At 42.9% G+C, this 23988-nt stretch overlaps 2 protein-coding genes across 2 annotated transcripts in view; one reads left to right on the top strand and one right to left on the bottom strand.

Annotated features, from left to right (window-relative positions):
• Window positions 1-23988, bottom strand: part of LOC135553275 (probable acyl-CoA dehydrogenase 6) — a 66601-nt gene that overhangs the window by 6459 nt on the left and 36154 nt on the right. The window contains exons 3-4 of the mRNA XM_064985446.1: window positions 6526-6655; window positions 5749-5855 (exon numbers count right to left, since the gene is read on the bottom strand). Of these exons, the coding sequence (XP_064841518.1) occupies window positions 5749-5855; window positions 6526-6655 (237 nt within the window). The remainder of the gene's footprint in view (window positions 1-5748; window positions 5856-6525; window positions 6656-23988) is intronic.
• Window positions 16506-22264, top strand: LOC135551595 (tissue factor pathway inhibitor 2-like). Its single transcript, XM_064982794.1, has 5 exons — window positions 16506-16671; window positions 16911-17081; window positions 17345-17520; window positions 20817-21021; window positions 21552-22264. Exons 1-5 carry the CDS (start codon window positions 16596-16598, stop codon window positions 21665-21667), a joined length of 744 nt encoding a protein of 247 aa, XP_064838866.1. The 5' UTR covers window positions 16506-16595; the 3' UTR covers window positions 21668-22264.

The following is a 23988-nucleotide window of genomic DNA, read 5'->3' as shown; positions in this document are numbered from 1 at the left end:
ATATGAATGAGTGATGGTGCAGAGCAGCATAGGCAAGATACAGTAGATGGTATCGAGTATAGTGTATACATATGAGATGAGTATGTGAACAAAGCGGCATAGTTAAAGTGACTAGTGATGCAGTAGATGATATAGAGTACAGTATATACATATACATATGAGATGAATAATGTAGGGTATGTAAACATTATATTAGGTAGCATTGTTTAAAGTGGCTAGTGATATATTTTACATCATTTCCCATCAATTCCCATTATTAAAGTGGCTGGAGTTGAGTCAGTGTTTTGGCAGCAGCCACTCAATGTTAGTGGTTGCTGTTTAACAGTCTGATGGCCTTGAGATAGAAGCTGTTTTTCAGTCTCTCGGTCCCAGCTTTGATGCACCTGTACTGACCTCGCCTTCTGGATGATAGCGGGGTGAACAGGCAGTGGCTCGGGTGGGTGTTGTCCTTGATGATCTTTATGGCCTTCCTGTAACATCGGGTTGTGTAGGTGTCCTGGAGGGCAGGTAGTTTGCCCCGGTGATGCATTGTGCAGACCTCACTACCCTCTGGAGAGCCTTACGGTTGTGGCCGGAGCAGTTGCCGTACCAGGCGGTGATACAGCCCGCCAGGATGCTCTCGATTGTGCATCTGTAGAAGTTTGTGAGTGCTTTTGGTGACAAGCCGAATTTCTTCAGCCTCCTGAGGTTGAAGAGGCGCTGCTGTGCCTTCTTCGCGATGCTGTCTGTGTGAGTGGACCAATTCAGTTTGTCTGTGATGTGTATGTCGAGGAACTTAAAACTTACAACCCTCTCCACTACTGTTCCATCGATGTGGATAGGGGGGTGTTCCCTCTGCTGTTTCCTGAAGTCCACAATCATCTCCTTAGTTTTGTTGACGTTGAGTGTGAGGTTATTGTCCTGACACCACACTCCGAGGGCCCTCACCTCCTCCCTGTAGGCCGTCTCGTCGTTGTTGGTAATCAAGCCTGCCACTGTTGTGTTGTCCGCAAACCTGATGATTGAGTTGGAGGCGTGCGTGGCCGCGCAGTCGTGGGTGAACAGGGAGTACAGGAGAGGGCTCAGAACGCACCCTTGTGGGGCCCCAGTGTTGAGGATCAGCGGGGTGGAGATGTTGTTGCCTACCCTCACCACCTGGGGGCAGCCCGTCAGGAAGTCGAGTACACAGTTGCACAGGGCGGGGTCGAGACCCAGGGTCTCGAGCTTGATGACGAGCTTGGAGGGTACTATGGTGTTAAATGCCAAGCTGTAGTCGATGAACATCATTCTCATATCGGTATTCCTCTTGTCTAGATGGGTTAGGGCAGTGGTTGAGATTGCGTCGTCTGTGGACCTATTTGGGCGGTAAGCAAATTGGAGTGGGTCTAGGGTGTCAGGTAGTGTGGAGGTGATATGGTCCTTGACTAGTCTCTCAAAGCACTTCATGATGACGGAAGTGAGTGCTACGGGGCGGTAGTTGTTTAGCTCAGTTGCCTTAGCTTTCTTGGGAACAGGAACATTTTTTTTTTTCCTTTTTATTTTACTAGGCAAGTCAGTCAAGAACAAATTCTTATTTTCAATGACCTTGTCAGCTCGGTGGCCCTCTTGAAGCATGTGGGAACAGCAGAATGGTATAGGGATTGATTGAATATGTCCGTAAACACACCAGCCAGCTGGTCTGCGCATGCTCTGAGGGCGCGGCTGGGGATGCCGTCTGGGCCTGCAGCCTTGCGAGGGTTAACACGTTTAAATGTTTTACTCACCTCGGCTGCAGTGAAGGAGAGACCGCATGTTTTCGTTGCAGGCCGTGTCAGTGGCACTGTATTGTCCTCAAAGTGGGCAAAAAAGTTATTTAGTCTGCCTGGGAGCGAGACATCTTGGTCCGTGACTGGGCTGGTTTTCTTCCTGTAGTCCGTGATTGACTGTAGACCCTGCCACATACCTCTTGTGTCTGAGCCGTTGAATTGAGATTCTACGTTGTCTCTGTACTGATGCTTAGCTTGTTTGATAGCCTTGCGGAGGGAAGAGCTGCACTGTTTGTATTCGGTCATGTTACCAGTCACCTTGCCCTGATTAAAAGCAGTGGTTTGCGCTTTCAGTTTCACGCGAATGCTGCCATCAATCCACGGTTTCTGGTTAGGGAATGTAATCCACGGTTTCTGGTTAGGGAATTTAATCGTTGCTATGGGAATGACATCTTCAACGCACGTTCTAATGAACTCGCACACCGAATCAGCGTATTCGTCAATGTTGTTGTCTGACGCAATACGAAACATGTCCCAGTCCACGTGATGGAAGCAGTCTTGGAGTGTGGAATCAGCTTGGTTGGACCAGCGTTGGACAGACCTCCGCGTGGGAGCTTCTTGTTTTAGTTTCTATCTGTAGGCAGGGATCAGCAAAATGGAGTCGTGGTCAGCTTTTCCGAAAGGAGGGCGGGGCAGGACCTTATATGCGTCGCGGAAGTTAGAATAACAATGATCAAAGGTTTTGCCAGCCCTGGTAGCGCAATCGATATGCTGATACAATTTAGGGAGTCTTGTTTTCAGATTAGCCTTGTTAAAATCCCCAGCTACAATAAATGCAGCCTAAGGATGTATGGATTCCAGTTTGCAAAGAGTCAAATAAAGTTTGTTCAGAGCCATCGATGTGTCTGCTTGGGGGGAATATATACGGCTGTGATTATAATCGAAGAGAATTCTCTTGGTAGATAATGCGGTCTACATTTGATTGTGAGGAATTCTAAATCAGGTGAACAGAAGGATTTGAGTTCCTGTATGTTTCTGTGATCACACCACGTCTCGTTAGCCATAAGGCATACGCCCCCGCCCCTTTTCTTACCAGAAAGGTGTTTGTTTCTGTCGGCGCGATGCGTGGAGAAACCCGCTGGCTGCACTGCCTCCGATAACGTCTCTCCAGTGAGCCATGTTTCCATGAAGCAAAGAACGTTACAGTCTCTGATGTCCCTCTGGAATGCTACCCTTGCTCGGATTTCATCAACCTTGTTGTCAAGAGACTGGACATTGGCGAGAAGAATGGTAGGGAGTGGTGCACGATGTGCCCGTCTCCGGAGTCTGACCAGAAGACCGCCTCGTTTCCCTCTTTTACGAAGTCGTTTTTTGGGTCGCCGGCTTGGGATCCATTCCGTTGTCCTGGTTGAAAGGCAGAACACAGGATCCGCTTCGCGAAAGTCATATTCTTGGTCGTACTGATGGCGAGTTGATGCTGATCTTATATTCAGTAGTTCTTCACGACTGTATGTAATGAAACCTAAGATGACGTGGGGTACTAATGTAAGAAATAACACGTAAAAAAACAAAAAACTGCATAGTTTCCTAGGAACGCGAAGCGAGGCGGCCATCTCTGTCGGCGCCGGAACAGTACCTTGTGCTGGGTACAATAAAAGGACACACTAAAATTTGCAGTTTTGTCACACAACACAATGCCACAGATGTCTACATTTTGAGGGAACACGCAATTGGCAGGACTGCAGGAATGTCCACAAGAGTTGTTGCCAGAGAATTGAATGTTAATTTCTCTACCATAAGCTGCCTCCAACATTGTTTTAGAGAATTTGGCAGTACGCCTAACCGGCCTCACAACCGCAGACCACGTGTAGCCATGCAAGCCCAGGACCTCCACATCGGATTCTTCACCTGCAGGATCATCTGAGACCAGCCACTCGGACAGCTGATGAAACTGAGAAGTATTTCTGTCTGTTTGTAATAAAGCCCTTTTATGGGGAAAAACACATTCTGATTGGTTGGGCCTGGCTCTCCAGTGGGTGGGCCTATGCCCTCCCAGACACACCCATGGCTGTGCACTTGCTCAGTCATGTGAAATCCATAGATTAGGGCCTAATGAATGTATTTCAATTGACTGATTTCCTCATATGAACTGTAACTCAGTAAAATGGTTGAAATTGTTGTATGTTGCATTTATATTTTGGTTCAATATAGATTCAACCGCGGGAAGATTTCTTCTTGAGCGGATGGTCAGCGTGCCAGAATATAATTACAAATATTTTGTAGACTGCAAATTGACAGCAAGAAGCCCAAACATATTTAACATTTGACTAAAACATTTCAAACCCTGCTTACGTTTGTATATGATCACATATACACTATATATGCACAAAGGTATGTGGACACCCATTCAAATTAGCGGATTCGGCTACTTCAGCCACACCTGTTGCTGACAGGTGTATAAAGTCAAGCACACAGCCATGCAATCTCCATAGACAAACATTGGCAGTAGAATGGCCTTACTGAAGAGCTCAGTGATTTGTAACGTGGCATCGTCATAGGATGCCACCTTTCCAACAAGTCAGTTTGTCAAATTTCTGCCCTGCTAGAGCTTCCCCTGACAATTTTAATTCTGTTGCAATACTTACTACTGAGTTCCAAACTGCCTCTGGAGGCAATGTCAGCATAAGAACTGTTCGTCAGGAGCGTCATTAAATGGGTTTCCATGGTCGAGCAGCCGCACACAAGCCTAAGATCACCATGCGCAATGCCAAGGGTCGGCTGGAGCGGTGTAAAGCTCGCCGCCATTGGACTCTGGAGCAGTGGAAACGTGTTCTCTGGAGGGATGAATCACGCTTCCCTATTTGGCAGTCCGACAGACAAATCTGGGTTTGAGAGATTGCCAGGCTACCTGCCCCAATGCATAGTGCCAACTGTAAAGTTTGGTGGAGGAGGAATAATGATCTGAGGCTGTTTTTCATGGTTCAGGCTAGGCCCCTTAATTCCAGTGAAGGGAAATGTTAACTCTATACCATAGAATGACATTCTAGATGTGCTTCCAACTTTGTGGCAACAGTTTGGGGAAGGCAGTTTCCTGTTTCAGCATGACAATGCCCCCAGGCACAAAGCGAGGTCCATACAGAAATGGTTTGTTGAGATCGTAGTTGAAGAACTTGACGGGCCTGAACAGAGCCCTGACCTCAACACCCATGGGATGAATTGGAACACCGACCGTGAGTCAGGCCTAATCGCCCAACATCAGTGCCCAACATCAGTGCCCGACCTCACTAATGCTCTTGCAGCTGAATGGAAGCAAGTCCCCGCAGCAATGTTCCAACATCTAGTAGAAAGCCTTCCCAGAAGAGTGGAGGCTGTTACAGCAGCAAAGGGGGGACCAACTCCATATTAATGCCATTGATTTTGGAAAGAGATGTTTGAAGAGCAGGTGTCCACATACACTACAATACTAAAAGTCTCTCTCTATTTTGCGTGGGAATACTTTGGAACAGATTTCCAAAATTAATTGCACTTGGAACCAAATTGCTGGTCTTTCTTCTTTGTCCACCAATAAAAAAAATATATATATATTTTTTTCATGCTCAATAAACTTGGGGGGACAAATGAAATCACACGTGTGCCCGCCAGTTGGGGAACCCTAGTATAGATTAACAATTGATTGGTGCCAGATGAGAGCCTGTAGTGATATTACTCTAAACAGAACAGAAATCATTCTTTATTCTCCAAATCAGTGTCGGTGCACAGATAAGCATGCCTTTTCTTCCTGCTTTGAACAAGATGAAACAAGGGAGAAAATATATGTATATATATTTGTTATTTTCATGCTATCATTTGCCATTAAGAGTGTTTTAATTATGCTTGTGCTCTGATGTCCTCCTGCATTAGAAATATATTGAGCCTCCTTTTCCGTCCCAGATTGGTTGAGTGTTTACTGAGAATCTGCTTTAGGGATGAGAAGAAGTTAGGCTATAATAAAATACTGGTGGGATACGAAATGAAGGCAACGTACTAGCAACATCTGAGCCGGCTCCGACTTCACTCACTCCCAGACAGGCCACTTTGTCTCCCATTATGGAGGGCAGCAGAAACTCCTTCTTCAGCTCTGTAGAGCCAAACCTACAGTATATGCCATTTAGCACAGTGTCACAACACACAGAGACAATGGTGGTTAAAGAGCCGATCAAGTAACTACTCTGTTAGACTTCCAGTCATTGAGCTAACGCTAGTTAGCTTCTTTCAAACTGCACATAGAAACATAACAATGGAATTCATCTGACCCTGGGCAAGTAGAAAAGGGCTTAGTTGCCAAAACCTTGCACTTATTTTGCTATGTATAATGAATAGCATACATACAGCTGCTTGACTCATCATCAACACGATATATTCTGAAGTATTTAAACATCTGTCAAGTATTACTTGTAGAAGCCACTAAGTCCTAGTTTTGGTTTGTTGGTGTGCATATTGAAGCGGAGATGTCAGCAGAGTGGGTTGTCTCCAAGTCTTCACAAAAGCTTGACTTTACAAATGTTTCTTGTGTGTTTGTGTCAGTGGGAATCAGAGACTAATTTATGCAGTTTAGAAATAAAATGACATTGGGAAGGGTGGGGTGGGAGACAAAGGGGGGGGGGGGGTTCCAAAGGAAGAAAGCTATGTGATTGTGCAATTGATTGTATGTTTTTACTTTCCTCTATTAAAATATTATACAAAATAAAAATGAAATTACTTGCTTGATTGGCTCATAATGAAAATAACATGTCTATGGGCCAGGTGGGTGCATATACATTACCTGGCCAGGGCAGGTGTGGCCATATCAGTCTGGATTTCGATGGCCATGGGGATGCCTCCACAGCGGATGTTACCCAGCTCCTCTGACACGGCTATACTGTAGCTGAAGTCCAGACCCAGGCCTCCATACTCTGCACAGAACCTATAAACACAATGACTACCACCCTGAAGCACTCAATTCTGTAATCATGAAGTGCTTTGAGAGGCTGGTTATGGCATACATTAACTCAACCATCCCATCCCCCCTAGACCCACTCCAATGTGTATACCACCCCAACAGATCCATAGATGATGCAATCTCAATTGCTCTCAACCTGCTCCACCGAAGCCCCGTCGATGAGAATGGGGGCGTGCTCGGTCCTCTTTCCTGTAGTCCACAATCATCTCCTCTGTCTTGATCATGTTGATTGAGAGGTTGTTGTCCTGGCACCACACGGCCAGGTCTCTGACCTCCTCCCTATAGGCTGTCTTGTCTGTGATCAGGCCTACCACTGTTGTGTCATCGGCAAACTTAATGATGGTGTTGTAGTCGTGCCTGGCCGTGCAATCATGAATGAAAAGGGAATACAGCAGAGGACTGAGCACGCACCCCTGAGGGGCCCCTGTGTTGAGGATCAGCGTGGCGGATGTGTTGTTACCAACCCTTACCCCCTGGGGGGGTGGTGTCAGGAAGTTCAGGATCCAGTTGCAGAGGGAGGTGTTTAGTCCCAGGGTCCTTAGCTTATTGATGAGCTTTGAGGGCACTATGGTGTTGAATGCTGAGCTGTAGTCAATGAATAGCATTCTCATTCTCTATTTTGTACAGGTGGGAAAGGGCAGTGTGGAGTGCAATAGAGATAGAGATTGAATCATCAGTGTATCTGGCGGTATGCAAATTGGAATGGGTCTAGGGTTTCTGGAATAATAGTGTTGTGAGCCATAACCAGCCTTTCGAAAGCAGCTCATGGCTACAGACATGAGTGCTACAGGTCGGTAGTCATTTAGGCAGGTTACCTTAGTGTTCTTGGGCACAGGCACTATGGTGATCTGCTTAAAACATGTTGGTATTACAGACTCGGACAGGGAGAGGTTGAAAATGTCAGTGAAGACACTTGCCAGTTGGTCAGCGCATGCTCGCAGTACACGTCCTGCTAATCCGTCTGGCCCTGCGACCTTGTGACTGTTGACCTGTTTAAAGTTCTTAATCACATCGGCTGCGGAGAGCGTGATCAATGCTTCCAGAACAGCTGGTGCTCTCATGCATGTTTCAGTGTTATTTGCCTTGAAGCGAGCATAGAAGTAGTTTCGCTCGTCTGGTAGGCTCGTGTCACTGGGAAGCTCTCGGCTGTGCTTCCCTTTGCAGTCTGTAATAGTTTGCAAGCCCTGCCACATCTGACGAGCATCGGAGCCGGTGTAGTACGATTTGATCTTATTCCTGTATTGAAGCTTTGCCTGTTTGATGGTTCATCGGATGGCATAGAGGGATTTCTTATAAGCTTCCAGGTTAGAGTCCCGCTCCTTGAAAGCGGCAGCTCTAACCTTTAGCTCAGTGTGGATGTTGCCTGTAATCCATGGCTTCTGGTTGGGGTATGTGGGGACAATGTCATCGATGCACATATTGATTAAACCAATGACTAATGTGGTGGACTCCTCAATGCCATCTGAAGAATCCCAGAACATATTCCGTCTGTGCTAGCAAAACAGTCCTGTAGCTTAGCATCTGCTTCATTTTTATTGATCTAGTCACTGGTGCTTCCTGCTTTAATTTTTGCTTGTGAGCAGGAATTAGGAGGATAGAATTATTGTCAGTTTTGCCAAATGGAGGGCGAGGGAGAGCTTTGTACACGTCTCTGTGTGTAGAGTAAAGGTGGTCCAGAGTTTTTATTCCTCTGGTAGCACATTTAACATGCTGATAGAATTTTGGTAAAACTGATTTAAGTTTCCCTGCATTAAAGTGCCCGGCTACTAGGAGCGCTGCCTCTGGGTGAACATTTTCTTGTTTGCTTATGTCGGAATACATCTCATTCAATGCTGTCTTAGTGCCTGCTTCTGACTGAGGTGGTATGTAAACAGATAATAAAAATACATATGAAAACTCTCTAGGCAGGTAGTGTGGTCTACAGTTTATCATGAGATGCTCTACCTCATGCGAGCAATAGCGCGAGACTTCCTTAGATATCATGTACCAGCTGTTATTTACAAAAATACATGGTCCGATGCCCCTTGTCTTACCAGATGCCGATGTTCTATCCTGCCAGTACAACGTATAACCAGCCAGCTGTATGTTGATGGTGTCGTCGTTCAGCCACGTCTCCGCGAAGCATAAGATATTACCGTTTTGAATGTCCTGTTGGTAGTTTAATCTTCCGCGTAGGTCGTCTATTTTATTGTCCAAAGATTGCACGTTTGCTAGCAGAATGGAAGGAAGTGGGGGTTTATTCGATCGCCTACGAATTCTCAGATGGCAGCCCGCCCTCCGGCCCTTTTTTCTCCTCCTCCTCTTCACGCAAATCACGGGGATCTGGGCCTATTCCCGAGAAAGCAGTATATTGTTCACGTCGGCCTCGTCCGACTCATTAAAGTAATGAAAGGATTCTGTCAGTCCTTGGTGAGTAATCACAGTCCTGATGAATTTATTTTCGGTCGTAAGAGATGGTAGCGGCAATATTATCTGCAAAATAAGTAAAACAACAAGTTACAAACAATGTAAATAAACAAACAAAAATCACAAACGGTTGGGGGCACGTAAAACATCTGCCTTCCCCGGCGCCACTCTTGAGCGCTACTCTCATATTGTTAGGGCTCATTTTGCTATAGATGGGCTTATAATGGAGTTATATAGAGCTCATGAAGTGCTTAGAACTATTCCATTGAGATATACACAGTTGAAGTCAGAAGTTTACATACACCTTAGCCAAATACATTTAATCTCAGTTTTTCACAATTCTTGACATTTAATCCTAGTAAAAATTCCCTGTTTTAGGTCTGTTAGGATCACCACTTTATTTTAAGAATGTGAAATGTTTATTTCAGCTTTTATTTCTTTCGTCAAATTCCCAGTGGGTCAGAAGAATACATGCACTCAATTAGTATTTGGTAGCACTGCCTTTAAATTGTTTAATTCGGTTCAAATGATTCAGGTAGCCTTCAACAAGCTTCCCACAACAAGTTGGGGGAATTTTGGACCATTCCTCTTGACAGAGCTGGTGTAACTGAATCAGGTTTGTAGGCCTCCTTGCTTGCACACGCTTTTTCAGTTCTGCCCACACATTTACATTGAGGTCAGGGCTTTGTGATGGCCACTCCAATACCTTGACTTTGTTGTCCTTAATCCATTTTGCCACAACTTTGGAAGTATGCTTGGGGTCATTGTCCATTTGGAAGACCCATTTGCAACCAAGCTTTAACTTCCTCACTGATGTCTTGAGATGTTGCTTCAATATATCCACATGTGCTTCAAGGTTGGGATGGTGTTCTTCGGCTAGCAAGCACCCCCCTTTTTTCTCCAAACATAACGATGGTCATTATGGCCAAACAGTTCTATTTTTGTTTCATCAGACCAGAGGACATTTCTCCAAAAAGTACTATCTTTGTCCCCATGTACAGTTGCAAACCGTAGTCTTGCTTTTTTATGGTGGTTTTGGAGCAGTGGCTTCTTCCTTGCTAAGCGGCCTTTCAGGTTATGTCGATATAGGACTTGTTTTACTGTATATATATATACTTTTGTACCTGTTTCCTCCAGCATCTTCACAAGGTCCTTTGCTGTTGTTCTTGGATTGTTTGCACTTTTTGCAGCAAAGTACGTTCATCTCTAGGACACAGAACGCGTCTCGTTCCTGAGCGGTATGACGGCTGCGTGGTCTCATGGTGTTTATACTTGCGTACTATTGTTTGTACAGATGTGTGGTACCTTCAGGTGTTAGGTAATTGCTACCAAGTATGAACCAGTCTTGAGGACGTCTATCATTTTTGGGCTGATTTATTTGGATTTTCCCATGATGTCAAGCAAAGAGGCACTGAGTTTGAAGGTAGGCTTAGAAATACATCCACAGGTACACCTCCAATTTACTCAAATGATGTCAATTAGCCTATCAGAAGCTTCTAAAGCCGTGACATAATTTCCTGCATTTGTCCAAGCTGTTTAAAGGCACAGTCAACTTAGTGTATGTAAACGTCTGACCCACAGGAATTGTCACACAGTGAATCATAAGTGAAATAATCTGTCTGTAAACAATCGTTGGAAAATTGTTTGTCTTGCACTAAGTAGATATCTTAACCGACTTGCAAAAACTTTTGTTAGTTAAAAGAAATGTGTGGAGTGGTTGAAAAACGAGTTTTAATGACTCCAACCTAAGTGGATGTAAACTTCTGACTTCAACTGTATATATGTGTATTATTTATATATACACTGCTCAAAAAAATAAAGGGAACACTAAAATAACACATCCTAGATCTGAATGAATTAAATGAATTATTCTTATTAAATACTTTTTTCTTTACATAGTTGAATGTGCTGACAACAAAATCACACAAAAATTATCAATGGAAATCAAATTTATCAACCCATGGAGGTCTGGATTTGGAGTCACACTCAAAATTAAAGTGGAAAACCACACTACAGGCTGATCCAACTTTGATGTAATGTCCTTAAAACAAGTCAAAATGAAGCTCAGTAGTGTGTGTGGCCTCCACGTGCCTATATGACCTCCCTACAACGCCTGGGCATGCTCCTGATGAGGTGGCGGATGGTCTCCTGAGGGATCTCCTCCCAGACCCAGACTAAAGCATCCACCAACTCCTGGACAGTCTGTGGTGCAACGTGGCGTTGGTGGATGGAGCGAGACATGATGTCCCAGATGTGCTCAATACGATTCAGGTCTGGTGAACGGGCGGGCCAGTCCATAGCATCAATGCCTTCCTCTTGCAGGAACTGCTGACACACACCAGCCACATGAGGTAGAGCATTGTCTTGCATTAGGAGGAACCCAGGGCCAACCGCACCAGCATATGGTCTGACAAAGGGTCTGAGGATCTCATCTCGGTACCTAATGACAGTCAGGCTACCTCTGGTGAGCACATGGAGGGCTGTGCGGCCCCCCAAAGAAATGCCACCCCACACCATGACTGACCCACCGCCAAACCGGTCATGCTGGAGGATGTTGCAGGCAGCAGAACGTTCTCCACGGCGTCTCCAGACTCTGTCACGTCTGTCACATGTGCTCAGTTTGAACCTGTTTTCATCTGTGAAGAGCACCGGGCGCCAGTGGCAAATTTGCCAATCTTGGTGTTCTCTGGCAAATGCCAAACGTCCTGCATGGTGTTTGGCTGTAAGCACAACCCCCACCTGTGGACGTCGGGCCCTCATACCACCCTCATGGAGTCTGTTTCTGACCATTTGAGCAGACACATGCACATTTGTGGCCAGCTGGAGGTCATTTTGCAGGGCTCTGGCAGTGCTCCTCCTCCTCCTGCTTGCACAAAGGCAGAGGTAGCAGTCCTGCTGCTGGGTTGTTGCTCTCGTACGGCCTCCTCCACGCCTCCTGGTGTACTGGCCTGTCTCCTGGTAGCGCCTCCATGCTCTGGACGCTACGCTGACAGACACAGCAAACCTTCGTGCCACAGCTAGCATTGATGTGCCATCCTGGATGAGCTGCACTACCTGAGCCACTTGTGTGGGTTGTAGACTCCGTCTCATGCTACCACTAGAGTGAAAGCACTGCCAGCATTCAAAAGTGACCAAAACATCAGCCAGGAAGCATAGGAACTGAGAAGTGGTCTGTGGTCACCACCTGCAGAACCACTCCTTTATTGGGGGTGTCTTGCTAATTGCCTATAATTTCCACCTGTTGTCTATTCCATTTGCACAACAGCATATTACATTTATTATCAATCAGTGTTGCTTCCTAAGTGGACAGTTTGATTTCACAGAAGTGTGATTGATTTGGAGTTACATTGTGTTGTTTAAGTGTTCCCTTTATTTTTTTGAGCAGTATATATATAATGTTAAGCCATGCCTCCTTGCCTGTGCAACATTTCCTCATCTCCCACTCCTTCTTATGCAAATATACCCAATGCTTCTCCCTCTTTTTCTCATGCAGCCACTGTTCGTCCTTTATTTAAAGGGGAGATCAAGCTGATCCTAACTGTTATAGGCCTATTTCTATTTTGCCCTGTTACTCAAAAGTGTTGGTAACAATCAACTGACTGGCTTTCTTGATGTGTATAGTATTCTTTCGGGTATGCAATCTGGTTTCCGCTCAGTTTATTGACGTGTCAGTGCAACCTTAAAGGTCCTCAATGATGTCACCATTGCCCTTGATTCTAAGCAATGTTGTGCTGCTATTTTTATTGACTTTGCCAAAGCTTTCGATACGGTAGACTGTTCCATTCTTGTGGGCTGGTTAAGGAGTATTGGTGTCTCTGATGGGTCTTTGGCCTGATTTGCTAACTACCTCTCTCAAAGAGTGCAGTGTATGAAGTCAAGATATGCTGTCTCAGCCACGGCCTGTCACCAAGGGAGTACCCGAAGGCTTGATCCTAAGCCCCATGCTCTTCTCAATTTACATCAACAACATAGCTCAGGCAGCTCTCTCATCCATTTATATGCAGATGATAGTCTTATACTCAGCTTGCCCCTCTTTGGATTTTGTGTTAAATGCTCTACAAAAAAGCTTTCTTAGTGTCCAGCAAGCTTTCTCTGCCCTTAACCTTGTTCTGAACACCTCCAAAACAAATGTCATGTGGTGTGGTAAGAAGAATGCCCTTCTCCCCACAGGTGTGATTACTACCGCTGAGCGTTTAGAGCTTGAGGTAAGTCACTTCATACAAGTCCTTGGGAGTATGGCTAGACAGTACACTGTCCTTCTCTCAGCACATATCAAAGCTGCAGACTAAAGTTAAATCTAGACTTGGTTTCCACTATCGTAATCGGTCCTCTTTCACCCCAGCTGCTAAACTAACCGTGATTCAGATGACCATCCTACCCATGTGTAACAGGGTTATATTGGTGATTCCCCTTGCCACTTTATTGTTAAGCCAATGGGTTTTTGGTTTGAGTTTGTCTTGCCTTCACCTACTCAACATGGCATCTTATTGGCTGGTTTGCGTGGCTTGCTTACGAGGGGGGATGTTCCAGTTAGAATTGTCCCAGTGAACAAGCACCAAACCAGCGGTAAGTTGTTGGTTGCAAAGCACTGTACATCAAAAGTGATTTTTATACTCTGAAGTGATGATTTAAATGTACAATTTATATCAAATTGTTTGTAAATGTTATTGAACATCACACATAAGATGCAGCGGTTTTTGGAGAATATTTGTTGTGCATTTTGTTGAATTCCCGCCAGTACTAGCTAGCAACTTACTGTGTCTGGTGGGGGGGGGGTCATATATTTTGTACAGTGCGTGAGTGCAGAGTTGGATGGTGAGATGTGCATTGCATGACATGCAATTTTGTGCCGTTCCTATCAGAATAAATCTACATGACTGCTGCTACATGTTGGAGTTGACTGATTGCACACAACGCAAGAAGAGTACTGTTACACATGCTAGATTATGGAGATGTAATTTATAGATAGGCAGGTAAGGGTGCTCTTGAGCGGCTAGATGTTCTTTACCAATCGGCCATCAGATTTGCCACCAATGCTCCTTTATAGGACACATCACTGCACTCTATACTCTGTAAACTGGTCATCTTTGTATACCCGTCGCAAGACCCACTGGTTGATGCTTATTTGTAAAAACCCTCTCAGGCCTCACTCCCCCCTATCTGAGATATCTACTGCAGCCCTCATCCTCCACATACAACACCCGTCATTGTAAATAACAATTTGTTCTTAACTGACCTGCCAAGTTAAATAAATGCCGGTCAAATTCTGCTCAAGGTCCCCAAAGCACAAACATCCCTGGGTCACTCCTCTTTTCAGTTCGCTGCAGCTAGCGACTGGAACGAGCTTCAACAAACACTCAAACTGGACAGTTTTATCTCAGTCTCTTCATTCAAAGCCTCAATCATGGACATTCTTACTGACAGTTGTGGCTGCTTTGTGTGATGTATTGTTGTCTCTACCTTCTTGCCCTTTGTGCTGTTGTCTGTGCCCAATAATGTTTGTAGCATGTTTTGTGCTGCTACCATGCTGCCATGTTGTGTTCCTACAATGCTGTGTTGTCATGTGTTGCTGCCTTGCTAAGTTGTTGTCTTAGGGGTCTCTTTATGTAGTGTTGTTGTCTCTCTTATCGTGATGTGTCTGAGTTGTCCTATATTTATTGTGGCAGACCAGGAGGTTGGGTGAAAACGTTTACACAGATCAGACACGGACAAAGTAGGATTTGCTCAGTTTCAAAGGTGTTTATTAACCTAATAGTTCAGAAGAAAAGAATAGGTCTCCCCCAAGAGACCCTCTCCCCAGGATACCGTCTTCTGGGCTCTGCGTCTTGCTGTATCCTGTGGAGAGCAACAACTGAACTCCTGTTACGTCTGGAACCGTCCCCAGGAGTCCTTTCTTCCCCCAGTCTCTCTCCTGTGTGCTACCCTTCTGTCAGCTTTATGGGACTCCTACAGCTGGTGAGCAATCAGTCCTTGATTACCCACAAGCCCCAATTAGTCCTGGCTGGAGAGCTGACTTGCTGAACACCACATTATATTACATTTATTTTCAATATTTAATCCCGTCCCCACAGAAAACCTATTGGTAGGCCGTCATTGTAAAAAACAATTTGTTCTTAACTGACCTGCCTAGTTAAATAAAGGTTAAATAAATAAATAATATAACTAAGGACCCCGCTATCGTCCAGAAGGCGAAGTCAGTACAGGTGCATCAAAGCTGGGACCGAGAGACTGAAAAACAGCTTCTATCTCAAGGCCATCAGACTGTTAAACAGCCACCACTAACATTGAGTGGCTGCTGCCAACACACTGACTTAACTCCAGCCACTTTAATAATGGGAATTGATGGGAGATGATGTAAAATATATCACAAGCCACTTTAAACAATGCTATCTAATATAAGCTCTCATATGTATACGTATATACTGTACTCTATATCATCTACTGCATCTTTATGTAATACCTGTATCACTAGCCACTTTAACTATGCCACTTTGTTTACATACTCATCTCATATGTATATACTGTACTCAATACCATCTACTGTATCTTGCCTATGCCGCTCTGTACCATCACTCATTCATATATCTTTATGTACATATTCGTTATCCCCTTACACTTGTGTCTATAAGGTAGTAGTTTTGGAATTGTTAGCTTGATTATTTGTTGGTTATTACTGCATTGTCGGAACTAGAAGCACAAGCATTTCCCTACACTCGCATTAACATCTGCTAACCATGTGTATGTGACAAATAAAATTTGATTTGATTTGAATTTCATTCATCTGAATTAGATTTAGGGCTTAAACATGAACCGAATTGAAGGTTAAAAGCCTGTCGCCCACGTTAATAAATAAACTCTCAAATTCTAGATCTAATAATTTGTTGTAATTAATTACTAGAAACCACTTTGCAAAGTGAGTGGTGCAGCGGTCTAAGGCACTGCATCTCAGTGCAAGAGGCGTCACTATAGTCCCTGGTTCGAATCCAGGCTGAATCATATCTGGCTGTGATTGGGCTGTGCCATAAGGCAGCGCACAATTGGCCCAGCCCAGCGGTTTGACCGGGGTAGGCCGTCATTGTAAATGAGAATGAGTTCTTAACTGACTTCACAAGTTAAGTAACACATATGGTCATAAATCTGTTAACAAATCCTTCTTCTCATGATACTCCCATAATAGTTTCATTCCCAGACGAGCCTACAATTATCGTAGTCTTTTTCCACATCAATGTTTGGACTGTATCTATTGCGCGCGATGAAGGACGTTTGACATATTGCGTTATTAGTTCAACAATGTATGAACGTGACGTTGTCTATGATGCAGATCAAAACATTAATCAGGTCGTTCCTACTTCGGGTTTGTATGGGAATTAGCCATTTTAGCCCGCCCCTCGAGCCGCTTGGGAAAGCCTTTACAAGAGTATAAATGGCTGTACTGATGGTGCGAAAAGTTAGAGTTAGGAGAATTGAACTTGGGAAAATCTACAACAATGGAGCACAGTTCATTGATTTTTCTGATCCTTTCATGCTCTCTTTGTTACGTTTTTGCATTTTCACCGAAACAAGGTAAAGAAAAATGATTTTATGTATTTTTAATACCGTAACTGGTAATAGCCACATTAATATTTTATTCGTTTTTCTCGACGCCAAAATACTTTGCAATCATAATCAATCGATGGGCGTTGGCTCATGACTTTTCAGTAGTGATAAAGTTGTTGTCGACATGAATCTGTACTTCAGAGATTCCTTGACCTAATTTTGCAGCCAGCAATAGTGTTGATGTTGTGTGTTTCTGCTCATTTCAGAGGTGTGTCTACTTCAAGTAGATGAGGGACCTTGCAAAGTATATCTCCAACGTTACTACTACAATACTTTCACTCAACAATGCGAAGCGTTTGTCTATGGAGGGTGCGAAGGGAATGCAAACAACTTCAAGACATTCCTTTCGTGTCTGATAGCATGTTTTAGAATACCAAGTACGTTTTTATTTGTTTATACAAGTCTGTTTTTGTGTGGTATTCTCAGTAGTTTTTCTTTGCATTTAAATATTCATCAAGTTCAGTTTTATATTTTATTTAGACTATAGGCCATGTATTTTATATCATCAAAACAATTCTAAGTCATGAATTGTATGAACATATACTTTTGAAAAGTTTTGTGGTTTTGAAATGGATATCCAAACCAATTCAGGATAAAAGACGATACAATGTGTTTCTTTTCACCTTCTCCACCCCACCAGAGATCCCCCAGATCTGCAGGTTCCAGAAAGATGCGGGTCCCTGTGAGGCCCTTATGCCGAGCTACTTCTTCAACATTGCCACCATGCAGTGTGAGCAGTTCGACTATGGAGGCTGCCAGGGCAACGAGAACCGCTTTCAGGACCAGTTGTCTTGCAAGGAGTACTGCAGACCACAATAGGGAAAACATTTCCACATCCAGTGTTGAGCATGGGCTTATAGGGCCGTGCACAATTGGCCCAGCATCGTCTGGGGTTTGGCCAGAGTAGGTCATCATTGCAAATAAGAATTGTTTGTAACTGACTTGCCTAGTTAAATAAAGGTGGTCACTCTATTGTGTTATTAACGCTGTATTACTTTGGAATGATGTAGAAACAAGATTAGAGGAAGCTTTTTCATGAAATTTGGCAATTTGATTGCAACCTGCCACATCCTCATCAAAAGTCTGGCCATGTTGACATGCAATATGAAATGAAAATGAAACTGGATATAAGGACCAGTACAAAAGGACCAACCGTGAAGCTCTAACGTTCACATCTATCAATACCACAGGAGGTTGGTCTCACCTTAATTTGGGAGGACGGGCTCGTGGTAATGGCTGGAGCGGAATAGGTGGAATGGTACCAAATACATTGAACACATGTGTTTGATGCCATTCCATTTGCACCATTCCAGCCATTATTATGAGCTGTCCTCCCCTCAGCAGCCTCCACGGATCAATACTAGAGGTCGATCGATTATGATTTTTCAATACCGATACCGATTTATTGGAGGACCAAAAAAAGTTGATACCGATTAATTGGCCGATTTAAAAATATATATATTTTATTTGTAATAATGACAATTACAACAATACTGAATGAACACTTATTTTAACTTAATATAATACATCAATAAAATCAATTTAGCCTCAAATAAATAATGAAACATGTTAAATTTGGTTTAAATAATGCAAAAACAAAGTGTTGGAGAAGAAAGTAAAAGTGCAATATGTGCTATGTAAGAAAGCTAACGTTTAAGTTCCTTGCTCAGAACATGAGAACATATGAAAGCTGGTGGTTCATTTTAACATGAGTCTTCAATTTTCCCAGGTAAGAAGTTTTAGGTTGCAGTTATTATAGGAATTATAGGACTATTTCTCTCTATACCATTTGTATTTCATTTACCTTTGACTATTGGATGTTCTTATAGGCACTTTAGTATTGCCAGTGTAACAGTATAGCTTCTGTCCCTCTTCTCGCTCCTCCCTGGGCTCGAACCAGGAACACAATGACAACAGCCACCCTCGAAGCAGCGTTACCCATGCAGAGCAAGGGGAACAACCACTCCAAGTCTCAGAGCGAGTGAAGTTTGAAACGCTATTAGTCGCTCTGGATAAGAGCGTCTGCTAAATGACTTAAATGTAAATGTAAATTAGAGTGCACACCGCTAACTAGCTAGACATTTCACATCGGTTACACCAGCCTAATCTATGGAATTGATAGACTTGAAGTCATAAACAGCGCAATGCTTGACACACAACGAAGAGCTGCTGGCAAAATGCACGAGAGTGCTGTTTGAATGAATGCTTACGAGCCTGCTGCTGCCTACCACCGCTCAGTCAGACTGCTCAATCAAATCATAGACTTAGTTATAACATAATAACACACAGAAATACGAGCCTTAGGTCATTAATATGGTCGAATCCGGAAACTATCATCTCGAAAACAAGAAGTTTATTCTTTCAGTGAAATACGGAACCGTTCCGTATTTTATCTAAGGGGTGGCATCCATTAGTCTAAATGTTCCTGTTACATTGCACAACCTTCAATGTTATGTCATAATTACGTATAATTCTGGCAAATTAGGCGGCCCAAACTGTTGCATGTACACTGACTCTGCGTGCAATGAACCCAAGAGAAGGGACACAATTTCACCCGGTTAATATTGCCTGCTAACCTGGATTTCTTTTAGCTAAATATGCAAGTTAAAAAATATTTACTTCTCTATATTGACTTGAAGAAAGGCATTGATGTTCATGGTTAGGTAAACATTGGAGCAATGATACGCACCGCATCGATTATATGCAACGCAGGACACGCTAGATAAACTAGTTATATCATCAACCATGTGTAGTTAACTAGTGAATGTGATTGATTGATTTTTATAAGATAAGTTTAATGCTAGCTTGCAACTTACCTTGGCTTACTGCATTCGCGTATCAGGCAGGCTCCTCGTGAGGCAGGTGGCTAGAGCGTTGGACTAGTTAACTGTAAGGTTGCAAGATCGAATCCCCCGAGCTGTTAAGGTGAAAATCTGTCGTTCTTCCCCTGAACGAGGCAGTTAACCCACAATTCCTAGGCTGTCACTGAAAATAGGAATGTGTTCTTAACTGACTTGCCTAGTTAAATAAAGGTGTAAGATTTTTTTTTTTTTATCGGCCAAATCGGTGTCCAAAAATACAGATTTCCGATTGTTATAAAAACTTGAAATCGGCTCTAATTAATCAGCCATTCCAATGAATCGGTCGACCTCTAATCAATACTATACTCAAACGAGATAGAAGGATCAGTACCAGCCTCCAAAGTGGCGCAGCAATCTAGGGCACTACAGCCTGGGATTTGATCCCAGGTTCGATTCCAGGTTCATCGCGCTCTAGCAACTCCTTGTGGTGGGCCGGGCACCAGCAGGCTGACTTCGGTCGTCAGTTGAACAGTGTTTTCTCCGACACATTGGTGCGGCTGGCTTACAAGTTAAGTGTTAAGAAGCGAGGTTGGGCGGGTCATGTTTCGGAGGACGCATGACTCGACCTTCGCCTCTCCCGAACCCGTTGGGGAGTTCCAGTGATGAGACGAGATTGTGATTGGATATCACGAAATTGGGGAGAAAAAGGGGATACAAAACAAAAAAAACAAAGAAGGACCAGTACAAAAAGGACCAATCCTGACACTCTAACAGTCTCTTCTATCAATACTATACTCAAGAGTCACACAGTATCCGAGTGCCTTAATTCTCTCAGGCATTGTCCTGAAATTATTCCATACAATTCTCACAGTTGTGCGTCTGTTTATGTTCAGAAGCCGGGGATGAGCCTCTCGGTCGAAAATGAGACAAAGCAAGCTGAAGAGTAGCCTACGCTCTGCCTATTGTCCTGTTTTTCTATAACAATATTATTCTGAAATGATTCCATCCAGTATCCTCTTTCAATTTTATATCTACTTACGTTATTAAGAAACTAGAGATGTAGCCTGGTTACCCATCTATTTAGCTGTTCTACTCCTGGCCACTCCTTGTCATGTTTGGCATGAGAGTTCCATAAGGAGTTGGCAACAGATCAGAAACAGGCTGGCACCCAGGCTAGGTTACATTACCAAACAGACTGGCACCCAGGCTAGGTTACATTACCAAACAGACTGGCACCCAGGCTAGGTTACAGACTACCAGAGATGAGCGTCTTGGTTAATGTTAGCTGAAGAGTAGCCTGCTCTCTCCCAGAGTTCTTATAGTTGTTTTATGTGTTTGACAGCTACTCATGTGCTCTGCCTGGATCCCCTGGATAAAGGAGGATGTGCTGCATCTATACCACGCTACTACTACAACTCAGCCTCCAGGATGTGTGAGCAGTTCATCTATTCAGGTTGTGGAGGAAGCAGCAACAACTTTATATCCAGACAAAGCTGCATTGACATCTGTGCTAAAGGTATGATAATGGTCATCACACACACACACACACACACACACACACACACACACACACACACACACACACACACACACACACACACACACACACACTACAGACCTTTTCGTTCCCCATAATTGCGCCAGCTCGTGTCAGAGTAACAGGTTGTGTTTGAGGTCATTGTGTGACTGGAGGACTGGCTAACTTTGGATCACATTATAAGTAACATGCTTTTTGACTTTGTCCTTTTCTAACTGGGGATTAAGCGCGGCCAGCTTTCAATGAAGTACAGTGCCCAAAAACAGCTGAATTACATCTCAATCTCTCAATATTGGCCACATTAATTGGATATTTGAGTAAAATAAAAGTGTATTATAACTGACAGTTATGTGTGGTTTAGGTTAATCTGCACATAGTTTTCAATAGTTTTAGATGGTTTTAGCAGAGCTGAGGGTCTCCCTGCCCACCAGCATGCAAACGGAACGTTCTGCACCTTACTGGGATGTAATAATGACCTGTATGATGATATGTCATTTTCTTTGTTTCAGCTGGGAAACCATGGATAAGCAGAAAAACAGGCAGAAGAGCAGGCATGATGAGAACAACTTCCAAAAACCGTATTAGAATAAAGCCTAATAACAATATTAAATGGTCAACAATTTGATTCAGTGATTTTATTCAAAGGGGCACATGAATTGACTATAATTGAACTAACATTGACATGTTGAATTGTATTTTTTTTACTGCACCATAATTGACTTGCTACTTGCACTGCCTTGTCTGTAATGGTTCATTGTGATGCATAGTTGAATAGCAAACCAATCAATCAAATGTGAATCGACCTACACCAGCAGTATTTTTGCTGAGTACGTTTCTCAAGACAGTTTGTATTGTTGTATACATTTACCATGGCAACTATCATACAATATAAGAAATATATTTTTGTAGAATTTGTTTAATGTATTTTAGATTTAAAAAAAATACTTTAACAGTTTACTGTTTTCCACCATTTATGATGAAGTTATACTGAGGCACTGTTTAAATTGTTAATCGATATTAGCAAAATAATTTATGTATTGTTTTGTGTTTTCAACATAGTATATTTTAACAAAAACCTTTGCTTAACTTTATATTAAGTTTTCTGTTCACGCTCATTCATTTTTATTTAATGTGTAAATATTAGTTTTGGCAGCAGAATCAGTACACATGTATATTTTTCTTGTTTTCAGTGTTGCTCTGTACCATCTAACACATGACAAAAGTTTAATAAATCTTCTCATGTGGAGTTAAAAACATAAAACAACCTTGTAGCCTATCTTTCACCCCCACCATTGTACCTGCCCTGTGCTTTTCCCCCCTTATTCAATCATCCCATTAAAGAAAAGCTGTAGCTCTGTGATTCGGAGGCTATACATATTTATGGAAGTCATCAAAAGGTAACTGCCAGCCCATTCAGCTTGGATATAAATCGTAAACGTGCAACATGTCTGGCTGGTACTCTATTAGGACTTCAGGGTAAATCATCCATAACCGAGGATGTGGTATCAGAGAGGATGTCATAAATGTGACTCACCACCTGGATTCGGCTCGTAATTTAACAATTTTATTCGTATTTACAGATGGCATACAAGTTTGTTATTAATGCACATGGAAGTTCACATGTTCTAGAAGGCATTTCTGCCAAATAACTCATTTTGATAAAAAATATATTTTTTACGTGAAGTCCTGACTTGCCACATATGCCTAGTTTCCTGAATCGGGACCCAAATATACCTATCTATCTCCCTGTCCTTAGATGAGGTGACGGAATGCTAGCTTTGGAAAGGAGGCGAACAGTGACACAATTCTTCCAATCCAATTGAACACCCATGGACCAGAAATGGAGGAAGCATTAAGAAGGATTTAAAGGGAATGAAAATGTTCCCATCGTTGTATGTAAATTGTTACTTTGAAGTTTCCACTCCTCGCTTTTGTCAAAAACAAAAAAAGACCGTTCCTAAGTTTAATCACATAAAAAAATGTATCCCTGTTTTTTGTCACTTTGTCATGAGATAAAACCACCAGAAAATACCGTGAAAATGTTCCTTCTGTAATAGACTTAGTGATTTATTTTCTATTACAAAAAAAACCTCTGAGTTTGAACTCAGAGGAGTGCTCGAGCTGTGCGATGAGTTTCTAGTCAGGCCACTGTATTAGTGGCAGAACAATGGGTTAGGCAATTTACTGGTAATTCACTGTTTTATTTAAATTACTTTTATATAGAGAACCATGGATCCCATGTGCAAATCAGTCCATTTCATGAGTTATCAGACCCTTTACCTCATATGCTGCATAAGCCTGTTGTTCTAAGGCAATATTCAGTCACCATAATATTGGTTGGAAGTCTATAGAAATCAAACATTTTACACTTTTACATTTTAGTAATTTAGCAGATGCTCTTATTAGTGCATTCATCTTAAGATAGCTAGTGGGACAACAACATTTCACAATGGTATCAAGTACATTTATCCTCAAAGTACTTATCAGCAGTCAGTGCTAGTAAGAAAAGTATTTTTTCATAAAAGCGATTGCATGTAGTATACCAAATAATCATGTATTCGTTTAATAATACAATTGAACGTGCTGGAAGCTCAAAGATGACAGAGCAGTAACCAAAGTTTGAGGAGAACTTGGAGTAACAGAACTTTAGGCGCCTCCTGGTGGCAGCATTACACCCCTTACAGCTGCCCTTGGGAAAAAGAAATAGGATGGACATTCCAAATGGAACCCTATTCCGTGTATAGTGCACAACTTTTGACCAGGACCCATAGGACACTGGTAAAAAGCAGTGCACTAAATCAGGAATGTGGTGCCATTTGGGATACAAACACTGTATTTTGAGAAAGTAAATGTACATATTTATTTTGTGCAGAAAAGATTATGCTCCGTATGAATCTTATGACCATCTAAAAATGAAAAAGAAGAATGATCTGTAATACTTTGACA

The sequence above is a fragment of the Oncorhynchus masou genome, chromosome 13, assembly GCF_036934945.1.
Source record: "Oncorhynchus masou masou isolate Uvic2021 chromosome 13, UVic_Omas_1.1, whole genome shotgun sequence".
Classification (NCBI taxonomy): Eukaryota; Metazoa; Chordata; class Actinopteri; order Salmoniformes; family Salmonidae; genus Oncorhynchus; species Oncorhynchus masou.
The sequence above is the reverse complement of the archived record's forward strand: the minus strand, read 5'-3'. Positions and strand labels throughout refer to the sequence as shown.